The 20,194-nt window shown below is 42.1% G+C and overlaps 1 protein-coding gene and 1 long non-coding RNA gene across 2 annotated transcripts; one reads left to right on the top strand and one right to left on the bottom strand.

Annotated features, from left to right (window-relative positions):
- Window positions 1-6,902: 6,902 nt before the first annotated feature.
- On the bottom strand, window positions 6,903-8,740 carry LOC138350212 (piggyBac transposable element-derived protein 4-like). Its single transcript, XM_069300560.1, has 2 exons — window positions 8,719-8,740; window positions 6,903-8,089 (listed from the first exon to the last, which is right to left on the bottom strand). The coding sequence occupies exons 1-2, from the start codon at window positions 8,738-8,740 to the stop codon at window positions 6,903-6,905; spliced, it is 1,209 nt and encodes a 402-aa protein (XP_069156661.1).
- A 3,822-nt stretch (window positions 8,741-12,562) lies between these two features.
- LOC138350271 (uncharacterized) lies at window positions 12,563-18,664 on the top strand. Its single transcript, XR_011222051.1, has 2 exons — window positions 12,563-15,501; window positions 18,111-18,664. It is a non-coding gene; the product is annotated as an uncharacterized lncRNA (long non-coding RNA).
- The last annotated feature ends 1,530 nt before the right edge of the window (window positions 18,665-20,194 follow it).

Genomic DNA, 20,194 nt, shown 5'->3' with positions numbered 1-20,194 from the left:
AAAAAAGCCCCGAAATCATCCCAAGAAGATAACGTGCCCTTTAGGCTAATTGCCTTTCACCTGGCATGGTTATCTTGAGGTTATCTTGAGATGATTTCGGGGCTTTAGTGTCCCCGCGGCCCAGTCCTCGACCAGGCCTCCACCCCCAGGAAGCAGCCCGTGACAGCTGACTAACTCCCAGGTACCTATTTACTGCTAGGTAACAGGGGCATTCAGGGTGAAAGAAACTTTGCCCATTTGTTTCTGCCTCGTGCGGGAATCGAACCCGATCCACAGAATTACGAGTCCTGCGCGCTATCCACCAGGCTACGAGGCCCCCTACCCTTCAGGTGGCTTATTTCTCAGTTATAGTGATATAACATCTCCAGCTCTCTGAACCCCTCCGAGGAGACTGGGTTTGGGTCTCTGCTGTAACAGGATGTATGTGGATCAATATGGTTGGCTAGCAACAGAGAGCCACCAAGGACCCATTAGAAAGAGATGTTTCATTATATTCAGTGCCAAGTTTTGTAATTTTGTTTACGTTTTGTATGTAAATTTATCATTTTATAAGTGTTTTGCACAACCAGGAGAGTGACACCATTTATTAGTCACTTTCAGAATGTTAATGTACTTAAGTTAATTGTAAAGTTAATAGTGCACCTAAATTAATTCTTAACAATCATTGACAACAAAGGGTTGGAAATGCGTTGTCACGTTAGATATTTGAAGAGTCACATAATGGTGCATACTGGTGAGAACTTTATGAGGATCTCGGGTAAAAGAACCAGCGAGCCTTTTGCAGTGTCTTCCATTCCTTTGCAAAGGAACATATTAGCGTGTGAGGGTATCCTGTAATCCAAACATTTAATATCTTTACTTACTATGGATGAAAGTACAAAATATAGATAGCTTATTTAGACCTAGGGCAGGTTTATATAGATAGCTTATTTAGACCTAGGGCAGGTTTATGTTAGGTTTAGGGTTGGTCTGTTCCACATTTTTTGGCATGCCTTTTAGTATTATAAATTGTAAAAAATATGAATTGTATTCTTTTGGTAGAACATAACATACTTTGTACATTCTAGCCACAGTGACCATGGATTCCTTTATTGTTGGAGGATGAGTTGGTACAGGTGATAACCTCATAGATAACAGGTGATATCAACGAGTTGGTACATGTGATAACCTCATAGATGACAGGTGATATCAATGAGTTGGTACAGGTGATAACCTCATAGATAACAGGTGATATCAACGAGTTGGTACATGTGATAACCTCATAGATGACAGGTGATATCAATGAGTTGGTACAGGTGATAACCTCACTCACTAGTGTCATAAGTTTTTGTAGTACTGTGTATTAGATATAAATAGGATATCAATTTCTGCAATTCCAATGTATTACAGTACTGTGTTTAGTAACCATGAGCTTCAGCTTGACTCCCTATTGAGGTAGTTTTTCTTCATATTATATATGAAGAAAATAGCCTATACTTGGCCACAACATTTACTTCAAAGTTGAAAGGCAAAGGTCATTAGCATGTAACATTTAATCCATATGTTCTATTGTTAGATATACAAACACATTCATGTTTCTCACCCCCCAGGAAGATCAACTGAAATTCAAGCATAGTTTTTACATATAAGCCTAATTTTAATAAACTGTTACTTTTACGAAGATATATTTCTAATAGTATCCCCTTAACGGCTCCTCACTGGAAGCATCCAAACCAGGTCTCCATGACCCAGGAGAACCTCCTGGAGACCATGACCTCACTCTGGCCCCTTCACTTACGCTGCTGGTGTCTGAGGATCACCTATCACCATACACCAAAACTAATCCCACCAGAATGCAAATTGGTACAGTACTTTGTACCAAGCAACTGCTTAGTCAAACTTGTGATCCTTACAATAATTAGGTAAATACAGTACTGTACAGGTAATCCTTGCCACAGGAAAATTACCACGTAAGATACACTCTTCCATGACTATATGATAACCCAGGTGATCTAGGGTGTCTGCTAACAAACCAGCTCATTCAAGAGCTAGTGTGCAGTAGGGGGTGGGGGGTACACTATTCTATAGGGCTTTCTGTTTCCTATCAGCTTGAGGATAAGTAATATTGGCAATCCTTGGAACAACAACAACATTAAGGGTCCAAGACTTTTCAACACTCCTGCTACACATAAGGGGCATAACTGGCCAGCTTCTCACAGTGTTCAAGAGAGAACTCTATAAACACCTCCAAAGAATACCTGATCAACCGGGCTGTGATTCATATGTCAGCCACGTCCAACAGCCAGGTTGACCAGACGACCAACTGGGAGACCAGGCTGCGGGGCCTTTGATAACCGGAATCTCAACAAGGTAGCCACAGTAGTTAGGTAACATATGGTGGCACCTCGATTAACGAGTTTAATCCGTTATGGCACCGAGCTCGTTATGTGGAAAACTTGTCTCAAGAGACAAATTTCCCCATTTAAAATAAAGGAAATAAATTTATTCCGTTCCACTCCCAAAAACATCCATACTTGTATGACATTTTATAATGTAAATATAATATTGCACATGTAATTATAAATGTTTTGTTGTACTGTTTTCATGTTTACCTTATGAAGAGTCATTGTTGGCTTGAGGGTGACGATGGGGAGGTGGGAAGGAGGAGAGGGGTTATGGTGTGGAAGGAGAATCCACCTGAGTCAGGTGGTCTCTCTCTCTCTTGGGAATTTCACCCCACTGGGACAGGGTTGTGGTTCACTATCACTGGCTCTTCTTTTCTCTACTTTTGCAAAGAACGTTTCTATTGACAATTGCTTTTGTCTTTGTTTTAAGATGTCCCTAAAACGAGACAGCAAATTGTCATTAAACATGTTCACACACCGGGTTGTCACTGCTTTATCAGGGTGATGCTTTTCCAAGACTGCATTCACCTTTTCAAACAATCCCAACACTTCCCTGATCTCACTGGAAGAGACAGCATCCTCCCTTACCTCCCCCCCTTACTAATGGTACAAATTGTTGATGAGGACCTGCCATACTCCCTTGTGAGATAGTCACAGACACCACACTCATGCTTTGCTATAATTTCCTTCTTCAAATCCACAGTAATTGTCTTTCTTCCTCTTGACAACACTATCTTTAGTAAGCGGCAGCTTTGGCGATATCGTATGTTACAAATTGTAGTCAAAACTACAAAAAACAAAGAAAAGTGCAAATAAATACAGAGGGATGCTTGTCGTGTGCGATACAACAACACTGGTGTCGGAGGCGTCCGAGAATTTGTGAGAACCCGCGAGACGCTAGGAAGCACCATGTGGTTTTGCTCGTTAATAGAGGTGAAACTCGTCAATAGAAACAAATTTGCTGCGAGTGGCTCGCTCGTTACTCGAAATGCTCGTAGATAGAGCCGCTCGTTAATCGAGGTGCCACTGTACTCCTGTTTGGGGGTCAATGTTTGGCTATGTTAAATATTTAGCCTCACTTGTGTGCTATGTACCGCTTCCCTTGCATGTACTGAGTTGTTAATTTGCCCATTGTAGCTAGTGTTATCTTTCCTGGCAGGTAACTTACATTGCCCTTGCCCCTCCAGGGTTATCATCCAGACTGGATTCCGTCTGGGTCGAGGGAGGGGGAAAGACCTTTTGTGCGTGCTCCGTTAAAATCGTGACTTTACCGGGATTTCTTACGCAGCTATGGATTACTGATTACAGACATCACAAAGTGCATAGTGACCCGTTGGAAAGTTGAATACAGTACAGTCATTAACATTGGAACTTTCTGTTTAATAGATAATAAACGGGAGACCACGTGGAAGTAGTGCCACGAGGCTCTGTGTACATGCGTGTAGGCGATATAAGGAAAAAATAGTGAACAGTGAAGTGGAATGGGTATCACAACACATATAAGTTGGAAGTGTTGGAGAATCGTGCATAGAATATTATAAATATAGAATATTAGAAATATAGAACAGTGGCAAGAGACAGCATCAGCTAGGCTGTGTTTACACAAGCCACGAGGCCTACCCCAGGGCACGTCCCTCAGTGATAATATACGGACAATATATAGTGTAATATTGAAATGTGGATCTAGGAATCTATATAAATAAAAATGGAAATGTTCGTTTGTTCAAAATCTCTAATCTCCGAAAGTTCTTCACCGATTGTCTTGAAATTTTCACACGTTCCATTCACATCAGAGCGGGTTTTTATATACATACTATATAGATGTCACGTCTGTGACGGGAAAAACATGCTTCTCTTTAAAAGCAAGAAGGTTAGGTCAGAGCAACCGGCACGTTTCCGTTCTCAATTTCCAGAAATTGATGTGAGAATATACCAGTTGTTGGATAGCTTTGCTGCTAGACACGCATATTTTAGTTAATATTAACGTCTTTACGTGGCGCCACAAAGTAGAGTATTTCAGGCGAGCATTTATTTCGTCCGCTGGTGTCGATCGAGGAATTACAGATAATGTTTGCTTGAAATCTCCGGCAAGCAATATTAATGCGTTCACAAATGGTCTGGTGTTTCCATGCAAATCTTGCAATGATTGATCAAGAGCCTCTAGCAATTTTTTGTGGGCCATTGCTCATTCCATTTTTTTTTTTTAAGAGAGAGATGTCAATTCTTTGTAGTTTCTGGAAGAGAATTTTGCTCACAGTAGCCCATCTTCATACTATAATTTACAGTATTTCATTATAAGCAAGTTTTTAAACTTCTAGTGATTTTTATCACCCACTGACCTCCCCTGAAGTTGTTTGTGCTCATCCACCAGTGTCTTAATTTATAAATAATTTCTGTTATTCTTTCCACACATTTTTCTGTTGTTCACAAATGTGGCCTCTTCTGCTTGATTTTGACTTGAGGCCTCTTTTTCGGTGTGTGATTATAATACCCCCTCCCTCTTGTTTTTTCTTATCTTCAAATTTGTTTATAGTTGGCCACGTGCTTTATGAACGCCTGTTACCGATTGGGATTTGTTTGGATAAAAAAGTTTGGATAACTGGTGGGACAAGCAGCAGTCTGAATAAAAATGTGCAATTAACACTTTCGCGCTCTTGGCGAAGGTCACTCAGCCAACCGTATGTGCGCGCGGCGTTTTTATCGCTTAAGCGTAAAAACAAAAATGTGTATACTCTTTTTACTTTTCTGACCTTAGTTTTCATGCTACGTATTTCATTTTGATACCAACGTGTTCGCAATAAAATTCTCTAGAAGAACATCAGTAAAAAAAGTCACGAAAGCTATAGAGATACCAGCATTAAATAAATAACTACGAAGATGAGTCGCCGTGAGCGCTCAACAGCAACAAAATGTTTTTACTCTTGGGATTATTATCACCTCTACAATTGTCCTACAGCCTTAATTTTGGTATCAATGGACTCCCAATAAAATTCCCAACACGGTGATATGAATATAATCGTAGAATAATGGTCCCGGCCCACCCGCAAGAGTGTGGGAAGTGGGCACACTGTTACCCGGTAATGGTGACCGGACGACACACGCGCGAAACGTTGCTTTGAAAGTTTATACTTATTTCACTGTTCTGATATTATTATTGTATGTATGTCATTCATTTTTGTGGCAATGTTTTCGCAATAGAATGTTCTATGAGCTAAATTATACTACACAAACTTGGACCAAATAGGTGTACTTACCAAGGGAAGGCTGGTTGTGGAACAGTAAGTTGAGCATTTGTTCTTCACTCCACCTTCTTCAGGTTCTTCATTCCTGAAGTTGCTCAACAGATGGTTTGTAGGTGGAGTGAAGCTGTTGCGGGTGGTTACTTCTTCACCACCCAATACACCTTTTTCCGGTGGTAATTGGTGTAGCAGGGAACAACACAGAGTGCAACACCACAGGTCTTGCATCCATAGTTCGTGTCCTTCCTTTTACCAGACCGTGCGCATGCATGACACTTGAGACGTTTTGGCAGTCTGTAAATTTCATGTTTCAGTTTGTAGTTCATGCGATTTTCTGAATCAACAATAGGGCCAGGTCTTCTCGCTGGAGGTGTAACAGGAGTTGCAGGAGAGTCAGATTCATCTGACAAAACAGTTTCGTCAACTGGCAGTGTGGCAGACATGTCGGGTTCAGATTCGTTGTCTGTTTCATCTTGAGGTGGTGTAGTGAACAAAGGCCGCCTCACACCAGATGGTCCGGGAGTTGGCATGGCGTCAGCATTGGCAGGAGCTGTGTCATCATTTATGTCTGGAGCGTGCCGCAAGTGTTGAGATGATGATGTTGTTTTAGGCCACTCCTCTGTGTCCCAGTGCAATAGGGCCCAGATTGCCACTTCGTGGAACTGTAGCAATGTTAGCTTTTTTCGATCAGTTGTGTTGTATTTGTACAAAACATAGGCATTATGCAATGCCATTTGCAGGAAATAAAAGGTAATCTTTTTGGTCCACTTGTGAGTTTTCCTGGTAAAATGGTAATATTTAACCATTTGATCGAAGTGGTCCACACCTTTCATGAAGTTATTGTACTCGCAAATTGCAGTCGGTTTGTTCACTGTTACCTGTTGTATTCCACTTGTTCCGTCTCGGTTGCGAATTCGCTTCCTTCGCTGAACTCGCTGAGTGTCTGCATTGTGGATGTTGGTAATGATTGAAACCACTCGCTTGTCTTTCCACAGGAGAATGAAGGTGTTATCTTTGCGGCGGTATACTGTGGTATCCAGTGGAAGTTTACCCTTGGCTAGAGCTTGCAATACCTTTGGGGCACCACGTAGCATTCTAATTGTGCCACATGTGTACACCCCACGTTCTCTCAATGTTTCTGTCAGGGTAACCGAGTTGTAGTAATTATCCATGTACAAATGGTAACCCTGGTTCACTAAAGGCTGCATCAACCCCGTTACTGTATCCACTATCGATACCTGAGTATACGTCAAAGTCATATATGTACCCAGAGACAGATTCAGCAAGCATATAAAGTTTCACACCATACTTGTCTGGTTTGTATCCACTTACCAATACCTGAGTATACGTCAAAGTCATATATGTACCCAGAGACAGATTCAGCAAGCATATAAAGTTTCACACCATACTTGTCTGGTTTGTTTGGATTGTACACTTTGAAGGATAGTCGGCCTCGCCATGCCATTGTACCCTCATCCAAACACAACTCTTTCTTGGGGATGTAAACTTGAGCAAACCTCTCTTTCAAGTAATCCATCACTGGTCTCACTTTTATCAACTTATCACGATTGTTCACGGGCACTGCATTGGTATTGAATGTGTGGAAAAACTGGTTTATATGCTGGAATCGTCTGGACGGCATGAACAAGCTGAAGAAACGAGCATGCCATGGCTTTGCTGTTTGCCAATACATCCTCATAGTTGGGAGCCTAATTATGCCCATCAATATGAACAGTCCTAGGAATCGCGCCATTTCACTCACCTTCACTGGGGTCCAAATATCTGATACATTTTCATTGGCCATCCGGAATAACTGTGAGGCGTACAAATTTGTTTCAACGGTAAAGAACTCAAGGAGGGCTCGCGTGATGAACAATTGAATATAAGCCAGTGCACTAGTAGGCTTGGGAATTTTCAGTCCAGGATCTCCAGTAAAATCATCAACAACTGGAGAAGTATTGCTACGACTCCAGCCCTCACCAGCCCCAGCCTGCCGAGTACGTACTGTACGTGTACGCCTTTCAGCAGGCTCGAATGAATCCTCATCACTTTCCTCATCACTTATACTTTCAGAATCACTTGGCGCAATTTGTCGTGTGTTCCTACGACGAGTAACATGTCTGGTAGCTACTTTTCTAGGTAGCCTAGATGCACCACGTGTGCGCCGAGATGGAGGAGGAGGAGGGGGTCGCGGTGCCTCCTCTTCCTCGGTGAGGGCCTCAGTCTCCTCATCACTCGTTGCCGTATCATTCCCTCTAGCTCTAGGTACACTATAATCGTTGTGGGTTCCAAAATCTTCCTCCAATACCTCTACATCACCTTCAGCTTCTGATAAATCCTCCACAAGGCCTGGAATTTTCGTTGGTGTGAGCTTCACTCCGCTCCACTTCTTAAAAATTTGGGTTATTTTGTCCACTCTCGATGACCTGGAGGCTTCCTTGGGCGTAGAAGTGCTTGGGCCTTGACCTGGATCCATTTTTGATGAAGTAATTGGGTATAATCCACACGGAAACGGGTAAAAATGCTCGAGTTTGGCGCGCGAGGGGAGCGTGATCGACTCACGACACGTGACACGAAAACAATAGGCCCGTCACGTGACCGGGTAGGCCAACGCGCCAGGCGGCCTAGTGGTGAGAAAGAGAACTTCATGGCGCGTCGTTTGAAACAAACCCCAATGAAATCGGATTAAAATTGAATTTTATACAAATATTTTAAAAGAGGACATAACTTTATGTCCACTATGCGTTTACGTTAGACGAAACAGGACGCGCCGGCGCGTCCAGATAGCGCGAAAGTGTTAAGATGGAACAAGTTTGCCCAGTGAGCCGGTAGGCCGAGCGGACAGCACACTGGACTTGTGATCCTGTGGTCCCAGGTTCGATCCCGGGCGTCGGCGAGAAACAATGGGCAGAGTTTCTTTCACCCTATGCCCCTGTTACCTAGCAGTAAAATAGGTACCTGGGTGTTAGTCAGCTGTCACAGGCTACTTCCTAGGGGTGGAGGCCTGGTCGAGGACTGGGCTGCGGGGACACTAAAGCCCCGAAATCCTCTCAAGATAACCTCAAGTAGAGATTCCTCCCAAACAATAAGTTTACATTTGTGCAATGCTTTTCCCATGCCGGATGCTTTGGAAATGTTGAACGTGGGAGTTTCAATGAACTGCATGTTCAATGGCAATTTCATAGCCGAAGTAGCAGTTCTTTCACCTGGTAGCAATGTCGCAGCTATTCGGGATGATGCAAGAGCTAAGATTATGCCATTTTGGAATTGAAAAGCTGCCAGAATGAATCTAATTAGGAAGGTTTTACAGTTCCTCCAGGCGCATCTAAAAAGATTTCTCCAAACCCGTTATTGAGAGTGAATTATTTGACTGTAAATGCCTTTTCGCTCAAGCATTCGCTTAGGAATGTTTGATTGCCCATACGACAACAGATCGTTCAATTTTGTTCACGACGCAATTCTACATCGAACGAAGCAGTATCAGATCGATTCGGTGATGACATTTCCAATTGATTTAGAACTTTGTTCGCGATTTCTAAGCACAAATCTTCAGTCATTATCAACGCTTCGTTGTAGATTTCTGATGTAAAATCTATGTTCATATTTGAATTTTCCTTGTGTATGGACGAGTCATTAATTCATACATCCTAGTGTCGGTCGTTTTCCAATAAATTAAAGAGCTTGACATGCACTACGGAAAGTGGCATAAGTTATGCCATTGACAAATCTCAATGGCTGGAAAGTCGTTGGACTGGGCCCTATTTACCAACAGCATGTGAAGAAAGAAGCTCTCATCTTGATTAGGATGCACCGTGTGCAGTCTGCCTATCGTAGTTTATTTGAATATGCCAGGTTGTCCGTCGACTTGCTCTCCTTGTTTGCGTCTTTCAAATGATTTTCTACTCGCATTGTGTGTGTAATACGTAGGCACTTCCAAATACAGTAGTGTTTTCGCAAACGCGTCATTTTGACAGAACGCGAAGAAAGCAGTTAACGCTGTAGCCGGTGGATTCATGGCTGTTTGTTGCACATTTGCAGCTCTGAAATAAACGTGTTACCCATTTTCTTGTTTTCAAAACAAAAACAAAAAACACTAAAGAAATATTTCAATTCACACGCAGATCAATCGACATAGCTCAAAATCACCACCAATTGCACTGAAAAATAAGAACAGTTAAAAAAACGAAATGAAAAACAGTGAAAAAAGAAACAAATAAGCTATACCCACGAAATGAACGGTATAGTAAACAACATAACTCAATTCCAATGCAACGTCACACAAAACAATTAAATCAAAATGAAAATAAATAAAAATCTATGAAAATTAAATTTATCAATGCAATCCGGAACATTGAAATGGAATAGTAACATATTTTGTATATCGTGTATTGCTCTTACATGCAACAGATGACACTGTTTTTCCGAAAATGCATGTTTCCACCTATCATACGTGTGACATCTAAATAGTATGTATATAAAAACACGCAAGTATTCGAATGGAACGCTGTGTCAAAATTTCAAAGCAATCGGTGAAGAACTTTCGGAGATTACAACGTGTGTTGCTCATACGTCCTACAGATGGCGCAGTTTTTTAAAAAAATGCATGTTTTTTCCTGTCACAGGTGAGGCATGTATATATTAAGTATATACAAACACTTGCCTAATCGAATGCAATGTTGTCTCAAAATTTAAAAGCAATCGGTAAAAGGGTTTTGAAGATTTCCTTGACATGAAAAACACACGAAAAACACAGCTTTTCAAAAAAAGCATGTTTTTTCCCATCACCGACGTGACATCTATATAGTATGTATATAAAAACCCGCTCGGATGCGAATGGAACGTTATGTGAAAATTTCAAGGCAATCGGTGAAGAACTTTCGGAGATTAGCGATTTTGAACAAACGAACGTTTCCATTTTTATATATATAGACTAGCTGTACCCGGCCACGCGTTGCTGTGGCTCAGCAATGCATTTGCGTTGCTGAGCCACAGCAACCTTTCTCTGTCTCCCAGTCCTCCCCATCATTCCCCTCGTCCTCCCAACCATTCCTCACTCCCTCGTCCCTTTTTCCTCCCCATCATCCCCTCACCCTCCTAACCATTCCCCCGTGCTCCTCGTCCTCCGTCCCCTCGTCCAACCTACTATTCCCTCCTCCTCTATCTCCTCGTCCTCACCACTATCCCCCACTCCCCTTTCCCCTTGTCCTCCTCACCATTCTCCATTCCCCTTTCCCCTCGTCCCAACCATGCCCAACTCCCCTGTATCCTCGTCCTCCCCCACCATTTGCCCCTCCCCCTGTCCTCTTGTCCCCTCCCTACCATCCCCCACGCCCGTCCCCTCGTCCTTCCCACCATTCTCCACTCCCTCATCTGATGATCAAATGATCTAAAGTTCCAATCAGAAAATTGGGAACATCAAATGATCTGGGGCTAGATTCACGAAGAGTGATTCGTAAGTGTTAAGCAAACACTTACGAATCTGTACATCTTTTCTCAATCTTTGGCGGCTTTGTTTACACTTATTAAACAGTTAATGAGCTCCGAAGCACCAGGAGGCTGTTTATACCAACAACAACAGTTGATTGGCGAGTTTTCATGCTTGTAAACTGTTTAATAAATGTAACCAAAGCCATCAAAGATTGAAGAAAGATGTACAGGTTCGTAAATGCTTGCATAACTGCTTTCTGAGTCTGGCCCCATATGTTTCCATCACTGAAATATAAGAAAAACAGTTTAAAAAAACGAATTGAAAAACAATAAAAAAATAAAAAAATAAACTATACTCACAAAATAAACGGTATGGTAAACAACACAGCTCAATTCAAACGCAATGTCACACAAAATAATTGAATCAAAATGAAAATAAATCGAAATCTATGAAAATTCAATTTATCAATGAAATCAGAAACATTGAAATGGAATCGTAACACATTTAGTATAGCGTGTGTTGGTCTTAAGTGCAACAGATGGCGCTGTTTTTAAAAAATGCACGCTTTTACCTGTCACAGAGGTAGCATCTATATAGTAGGTATATAAAATCATGCGCGTATTTGAATGGAACGTTGTGTCAAAATTTCAAAGCAATCGGTGAAGAACTTTTAGAGATTACAGCATGTGATGCTCTTACGTCCATCAGATGGCGCTATTCTTCAAAAAAAGCATGTTTTTTCCTGTCACAGGTGAGGCATGTATATAGTAGGTATATAAAAAGACGTGCTTTTTCGAATGCAACATTGTGTCAAAATTTCAAAGCAATCGGTAAAGGTTTCGAAGATTTCCCCTCACATGAAAAACAGTTTTTCAAAAAATCATGTTTTTCCCGTCACAGATGTGACATCTATACAAAATGTATATAATAACCCGCTCTGATGCGAATGGAACGTTGTCTGAAAATTTGAAAGCAATTGGCGAAGAATTTTCGGAAATTATCGATTATGAACAAACGAACATTTCCATTTATACATATACTAGCTGTACCTGCCACGCGTTGCTGTGGCTCAGTCTGGTTAAATGAAAAATTAGGAAAAGAGAAAATGCACGTTTCTAAAAATGTTTAATTTCACAATGCTTGTGGGTATACAATATTTTTTCTTGTTCCACTGTCTGTGAAGATAAGAACACTGTTTTCCTAAAACGGTGGGTTTTCTGAGTGGAAGAGAAAACGGATGTCTGGAAGCTGACTTTAACCGCCCCAAGCTGCGCGCGCAACAAGCCGAGGTTATATAAACCTGGACGGAGACTGCGGGGCCCTCTTCACGACAAGCCAGCAGCTGCTCTCTTACAAAACGGCTCACTGCTGCTCAGTGAGTCGTAAACACAGAAGTTTAGCCTGCTCAACTGTTCCCCCAGCATGGACCCTACACCAGTTCCTATCGACAACGTCTCGGAGCGACCCGTCAGGGGCGTCCTGCCCTTCTCAACATTTAAGGTAGTGTTTGTGTAGTTGGCGCGCCGGACCAGTGTTTGTGTTGGCGCGCCGGACCAGTGTTTGTCTCTGTGTTGGTGTGCGTGCCCTGAAGCACGCCTGTTGGTTCAGCCTTGGTGACCAAATGCAAGTGCAGTGGTCCTAGAGGGGAAGGTGACCCTCGGTGTTATGGGGCACTGGTTTTTCTCCAGTAGGTGGCTGTTATTTGAAGCACATTTGGGAGGCCTGTCCACCACCCCACCTCCCCCAACTGCTCAGCCCTGTACCTTAAGCTCCCTCACACAGTCGACATGAGGTATGCTGCTTGGGCGACTTATGTTGTGCCGTTAATTATTATTTACGTTCTTTATATAAGTGCTTCTTTACAGTCTGACTGTTAGTCATGGCGTGCTTCCTCACGCTACAATATTTACTGTAATTCTACCTTTGCTTTCGCCCCATGCCTTTGTTTATATATTGGGTAGTGCTGTTATTGTTGTTCCAGGACATTTAATGCTCAAGCCAGCTCCTATTCATGCTGTTGTTTACTCTACTCTAAACGCTGGCTATATAAAATATTATATTATTGTCTTTCAGTTACAATGTGTTAAGCCTCACAATTTATTTATCCGCAGTTTATTTATCTTGGACCCGTGATGCGGGTCCAAGCCTCTTGCTGTTACCTTCCTTGGGCTTGCAACTACGATTTGTTTCTCTCTGCAATTTATTATTACAATTTATGCATTGCCCTCGTGCATGTTTTATTAACTTATTAAAACTTGCTTCTTGTATCGAGTTATTTATTAAGTAAAGTAACCTAGGTTGTACTAGTTCCTGAGTTACAAGCCTCATGCCTTTGACTTTTATCTAGATTATCGAAGATATAGATTATCTTCGTATTGCGTATCATTAATTTACCTCAATTTATTACTGCAATTTATGCGGGTCAAGCTGCATGTTATTTACTCTTACGGGTTTTGCAATTGTGATTGTTTAACTACTGTTTGCCATTAAGTTATCAAGTAACTTAGCTAGGCTATGATAGGCGCGGAGTACGGCCCCCCCCCCCCCCTTGCCTCTTGCTTAAGGTTACTGGCCCTGCATTTACGTTTAGTTACATCAGCTAACTATTCCCGCAAATTATGCAGCGTCTTGCTGCATGTGTATTTATTTATTACTGGTTTACAATTATGTTTGTTTATCATTTTGCTTATCGCTTTTAAGTTAAGGTAAAGTCAGCTAGGTTAGGCTAGCTGCTGTGTCACAGGCCTCCGGCCCCTAGCTTTAAGTTTTCATGGACTTGTTTTTTTCCATAAGTCTCCTTAATTTATTAATGAATTTAATGCAGTGTCAAGCTGCATGTTTTCTTTTGCAGGTTTTACATTTAGGTTTGTTTTAACTTTTGCTTATTGCCTATAAGTTGTTAGGTAAAGTCAGCTAGGTTAGGCTAGCTGCTGTGTCACAGGCCTCTGGCCCCTAGCTTTAAGTTTTCATGGACTTGTTTTTCCTTAAGTTTCCTTAATTTATTAATGAATTTTATGCAGTGTCAAGCTGCATGTTTTCTTTTGCAGGTTTTACATTTATGTTTAACTTTTGCTTATTGCCTATAAGTTATTAGGTAAAGTCAGCTAGGTTAGGCTAGCTGCTGTGTCACAGGCCTCTGGCCTCTAGCTTTAAGTTTTCATGGACTTGTTTTTCCATAAGTCTCCTTAATTTATTAATGAATTTAATGCAGTGTCAAGCTGCATGTTTTCTTTTGCTGGTTTTACATCTAGGTTTGTTTTAACTTTTGCTCATTGCCTAAGTTATTAGGTAAAGTCAGCTAGGTTAGGCTAGCTGCTGTGTCACAGGCCTCCGGCCTCTAGCTTTAAGTTTTATGGACTTGTTTTTCCATAAGTTTCCTTAATTTATTAATGAATTTTATACAGTGTCAAGCTGCGTGTTTCTTTGCTGGTTTTACATTTATGTTTGTTTAACCTCTGCTTTGCCTTTAAGTTATTATGTAAAGTCAGCTAGGATGTGATAGTTGTAGGGATCGGGCCCTTACCTCTTGCTTTAAGTTTATTCTGGCCCTGCATTTACGTTTAGTCTCCTCAGCAAATTTCCCGCATTTTACATCGCTCTTGCTGCATGTTTTTACTTTACTGGTTTACAATTGTTTGTTTAACTTATGCTTCACCTTTAAGTTAAGTAAAGTCAACTAGGATGTCCTAGACGCTGTCTTCGGGCCTCATGCCTCTCCCTTTAAGTTATCTTGGACTCATATTATGATTAGTTCCATCAGCAATTTATTGCTAGTTATGCATTGCCTAAGTGCATGTCATTTTACTTACCGTTTTACCTTTATACTTGTTTTCTTGACTTTGTCATTAAGTTATTAAGTACTGACAGCTAGACAGTACCAGTTTCGTTTACCAGTACCAGTAAACGTTTCCAGTCGTTTTGTCTGCCCGGTGTAGCCCGAAAGAATCTGCAGCCTCCCGGCTGCTGGCTTATCCAGACATGTGTGGCCTCCCAGGCCGCTGGTTATCAGACGTATTGTCTGCTCGGTGTAGCCCGGAAGATACTGCTGCTTCCCAGGCCGCTGGTTTATTCAGACGTTTTGTCTGCCCAATGTAGCCAGGAAGGTTGTCATAGCCGCTGCCGTCTTAGCTGACTGCGTTCAGGGGCTGTTCTCCAGCTGACGTTCTTCCTGTGATGAGTTAAGCCGGCGATGTTATTCAGGTATTATATTTATATTGGTCATATAAATACGCGGCCTCTCAGGCCGCTGGTTTATCCAGACGTGTTGTCTGCCCGGTGTAGCCCGGAATATACTGCGTCCTCCCAGGCCGCTGGTTTCTCCAGACGTTTTGACTGCCCAATGTAGCCACGAAGGTTGTCATAGCCGCTGCCGTCTTCGCTGTCTGCGTTCGGGGGTTCATGTCCAGCCGACGTTCTTCCTGTGATGAGTTAAGCCGGCGATGTTATTCAGGTATCTTATTTATATTGGTCATATAAATATGCGGCCTTCCAGGCCGCTGGTTTATCCAGACGTGTTGTCTGCCCGGTGTAGCCCGGAAGTCACAGTGGCGCCCCAGGCCGCTGGTTTATCCAGATGTTTTGTCTGCCCGGTGTAGCCCGGAAGGTTTTCATAGCCACCGACGTCTTTGCTGCTTTCGTGTAGGGGTTGATGTCCGGCCGACGTTCTTCCTGCGACGTGTCACTATGTCCTAGCGGCCGATGCTCGGTTGGGTCTGTTGCAGCTGGTCCAGCCGTCTGCCCTAGTGTCTGAGCCTCCACTCTCTTACTACGTTGTTGCGCAATTTTGGTGTCCAGCTGCTGCAGCTGTTGGTGTTCCGGCTGCTGACATTCCCGGCAGTCGGTGTTCTAGCTGCTGTGGGTACAGCTGTTGCTGTCCCAGCTTGCTGCTGTTCAAGTGGAACATGGTCCAGCTGCTGGCGTTCCAGCGGTTGTTGGACCAGCTCCCATGCTACGGCCGAAGTTGTTCCTGATGTTCCAGTTGAAGCGGTCCCAACTGATAATGCCCATCCTACTGCGTTCCAGCTCCCAAGGGTCCAGCTGCCGACGCGCCAGCCCCGAAGTTCCTGCAGACGTTGTGCCTATTAGCACTCCTTTCAGTTTATTGTATTTGATTGTAATTTATTTCAGCTTCATGCATTAATCCCGTTTTCTCTAAAGAGTTATATTCCAGCATTATTTTGAGCACGATCTGTTTTGTAGTCGCACTTCCCTAACTGCTGCAGTTTCCCCCTTGGCCCGTTGCCGCTAATTTTGTATCTTCGGCAGCGGCCGAAGATGCTCATCATTCCCTTGTTGGCTCCCAGGTTCTATATGGTCCCTAATTGTCTTGCAGTTGGATTTCTACTTATAACCGAAGTTTTCCCTGGTGGCCAGTTGCCACTATTTATTTATCTTTGGCAGATGTCGATGCACCAGTTGCCAATGTCCAGCTGCGGGTGTTCCAGCTGCTGATGTTCAGAGGCAGGATTTTACAGTTTACATTTGGCAACTGTTGTTTAAGCCCTTATTTTGCCCTTGTTGACCACTAGTGTTCGTGTTGTGCATGCTACGTTATTGTTGGTTTGTTAAGGTTAGGGTTTCCCTGCTTACTTCCTCCTCCCCAGTGTGGGACATTTACTTATTTATCTATTTATACAGTTCCTACTGTATCATACTACTACTTATTTAAGTTCTTTATTATTAGGTCCGGGTTTTAGTCGCCTTACTTCTACCCCTCCCTCTGCTTTACTTGTTATCGTTTTCTCTGGCATTTTTCGCCATGCCCTCGGTCGGCCCGTACTAAGCCCATTAGCTGGGCCAGCCGTTACGCCCTTAGCCGGGACCCCTGTGGAGCCCTTAGCTGGGCGGGCCCGCCCTGTTAGCCGGCTAATGGTCCTGCGACCTCGTACTTTGGAAGGAGTATTTTGTGCTTTTCCCTATCCTTCTAGTGCTTATGTCTCTTTTACATTTTGTTAGTGAAAACTTCATTATATTTGTAAGGCACTATTTATTTCTTGTGAATGTATGTGTGTGTGTGTGCATATGTATATGTATGTGTATATATGTATGTGTATATATGTATATATATATATGTATATATATATATATATATATGTATGTGTATGTATATATTCATTAGTTGCTATACTAATTTATAGTACTGTCATTCAATTTTTATTTCCATCTCGTCCGTAGTAATTTATTATGAGTCTGGGAGTTGGTTTACTATTTTCGTCCTTATTTCTGTTATTTTACTATATTAATTACATTAATTATTTTACATTTACGGACCCATAGCCTTCCTGGTGTCCATTTCTCTTTGCCTCAGATCCCCAGATCTTGAAGTTCTTGGAGTACTGCTGCTCGCAGAATGCTCATTGACACTCAGACTAAACTCATTTACGCCTCTTAAGGCAGTTTCTTAGGCTAACTATTCAGCTCTTAACATGCTTTTCGGAGGCCAACATACAGTGGAGATCACTGTAACCGACTCGGTTACCATCCTTATAATTCGTGTCACTCTGGACGCAAGCATGTTGCAGTTACGCCTTAAGATCTGTTTCTTATATTTGATTTATGGTTTTATTTATATATTGATTTGATATTATATACATAGTGGTCATATAAATATTGATTATGTTGGGCTGTTCTATTGTTTTATATTGTTCTATTGGATTATTTTGAAATGAATTATTACTTGCTAGAGCCCTCCCCCTGGATTAACTTCTGCCTTTGACCCAGATACGGTAACTGGTTTCCCCAACCTTTTTTACTTGTCTGGGTTTTTTCCCGCTAAGGTTCTGCCCGGTTTGGTAGTTACCTTACTTCGCTACAGACTAGTTTCCTGGAAGATCTTTTTCTCTTCCTTTCCCCTCTAGTCACTCCTATTCCCTGTGCCAGTGTTCCTTTTCAGAGTTTTCCACAGGGTATAACCCTGGCTTTATCCATTAATGACACTTGCCCAGTTCGCTTCCGGAAACGTCCCCCTCCTCTTAGAAACTAATTCCAGCAGTACCCTTACCTGTCACGTTCATACTGCATGCCCGTTTCTGCCCACCCTTACTGCCTTAATACTTCCAGAACCGACTACGGAAGGCGCACAAGGTACACCATTGATGAACAAGGAAAAGGGATGGAGCCCGAGGGCAGACTACTGCACCCATGAGGTCGACACACATTCCTAGTTACAGCGGCCAGCCGCCGCGTTCGCCCTTCGGGGTTGGGGCTTCCGCGCCGCTGGCCCTCGCGGGATTGGGGGTGCTCCGCCGGAACCCCTAAAGTGATAAGCCTGCAGATAGCTAAGAAATATTCCCATGAATTGTAATTAGTGTAATTTAATTAATGCAACTTTCATTTACTACCTATGGATGTAGTTATTAATTGTAATTGTTTTCTACTTTATCATTAAGGATTATTCATTATAATTATTCCTTAATACTTTATTGTTATGCACTAGTCAATAATTATTTATCATTCATCCTAATTAGCTATTTGATTCATTAAAAATAATTGCTTATCATTATACTATTTGTTATTATTATTATTTATTATATAATAATAATTAATTTATTATTTATTAATTTATTATATATTAATTTATTATTTACCATTATAAAATAAACAAGTCCCCAATCTGAGCACGTTTTCTTCCAACCTCAGAAAAACTTTTTCCCAATCGGATCTGGATTGACGACTTCCTCCATAAATTAGAGGTGTATATTCCACATCCACTCAGTGCTTTTGATGTTGTTACGACCCTGGGTTCTTCAGTGGAAACCAGAGGTCAAAATTTAACTAATTAAGCTACGTTAAAGTAGGAAATCGCAACCCGATGTGGCTTTGTTTGTATCTTCCCTGCCAGACGTAAGACTATTCTTGTTTCTCAAAGAGCATTTAAAGACTGAGCTGGGGGTTGATTATTAAATAATAACATAGGCACCAACTATGCTTACTATTACTTTCTAATCATTTGTAAAGTAAACCTGAGTAAACTTGGTATAGGGCTGCGGTACGATTAGTTGAGCAGTCTGACGGCAGCTGTGGGGAAGGAGACTGAGACGCCATCTTTTTCTGAGCTGGCGTGGTGTGGACAGGAACCTCCTACCCTTCCTCTTCGTTTCCTTATTTCTGTGTCTTGTTCAAGATAAGTACTGAGCCCATTAGTCAATATCTGGCATACTCATGTCCTATGTGTTTAGTAGTATACTTTGTGTGTAGTAGGTGTTTTTAGGGTTTATATTATTAGTTATTCTAAAGGGGGTCCTATTGGAACCACGTGGTCCCCTACCCTAAGCTGACTCTAACTTCAAGTTATTCAATAGTAGAGCTTTACCCTAGCTTGTGTTCAGTGTAAAACCTTGTATTCTGTTTATGTGGACCAAGGCTTTTAACGTAAGGTAGTGTGGTAAAGTTATTATTATTATTGTTATTGGTGTGAATGTATATGGGGGCTGTTAAGGGGTTAATAAATAAGTACCTTAGAACAGAGTCTCTCTTCTTCCTGTGTGGGAGTGTATTGATCAACCCTTAGACTGACATATATGGTCTAGTAGCAAGTTATTATTACTGTGGATAGTTTATTTTGGGGGCCGGGCCTTTTAGCTCTCCCATATTTGATAACTCTGTCTTCTAACTACCCCTTAATAGTACCAGTTCCCCCATAGCAAGCCCACCACATATATTGTTCATAACAGATGTAAAGGTTTTCACCATACCTCACAAGGCTGCACCAACGACATCAAATGTGGGAAATGTTCTGGTTCCCATTACACTCGTGACTGTGCATTAGATATACTATGCTGCTCGATCTGTGGTGGTGCTCATGACATTACCTTCAGACAATGTTCTTCGTACATCACGGCACAAACTCAGGCTCTCCCTGCCATCAACCTGCAATACAGTCGTGTTCTAAAACGTCCTAACTCTGTCCATCATCAACCACTACATCACACTCCACCACCCCTTTAGCTTGTGCCTGATCTGTCTGTCACTGACGTTCCTATAGCCCCAGAGTCCAATCCTCTCCCAAAAACCGTGCAACTGAGTCCCGATCTTGTTGACACACTCGTCACTCACATTGCAGATGCACACGAGGAAACGCTGGACCGATTCCTGACAAAATTCCTTCCTCAATCCGTCCGACCCATTCCTGAGGCTGACCCACT

The sequence above is a fragment of the Procambarus clarkii genome, chromosome 44 (genome assembly GCF_040958095.1).
Source record: "Procambarus clarkii isolate CNS0578487 chromosome 44, FALCON_Pclarkii_2.0, whole genome shotgun sequence".
In the NCBI taxonomy this organism is placed as follows: domain Eukaryota; kingdom Metazoa; phylum Arthropoda; class Malacostraca; order Decapoda; family Cambaridae; genus Procambarus; species Procambarus clarkii.
The sequence above is the reverse complement of the archived record's forward strand: the minus strand, read 5'-3'. Positions and strand labels throughout refer to the sequence as shown.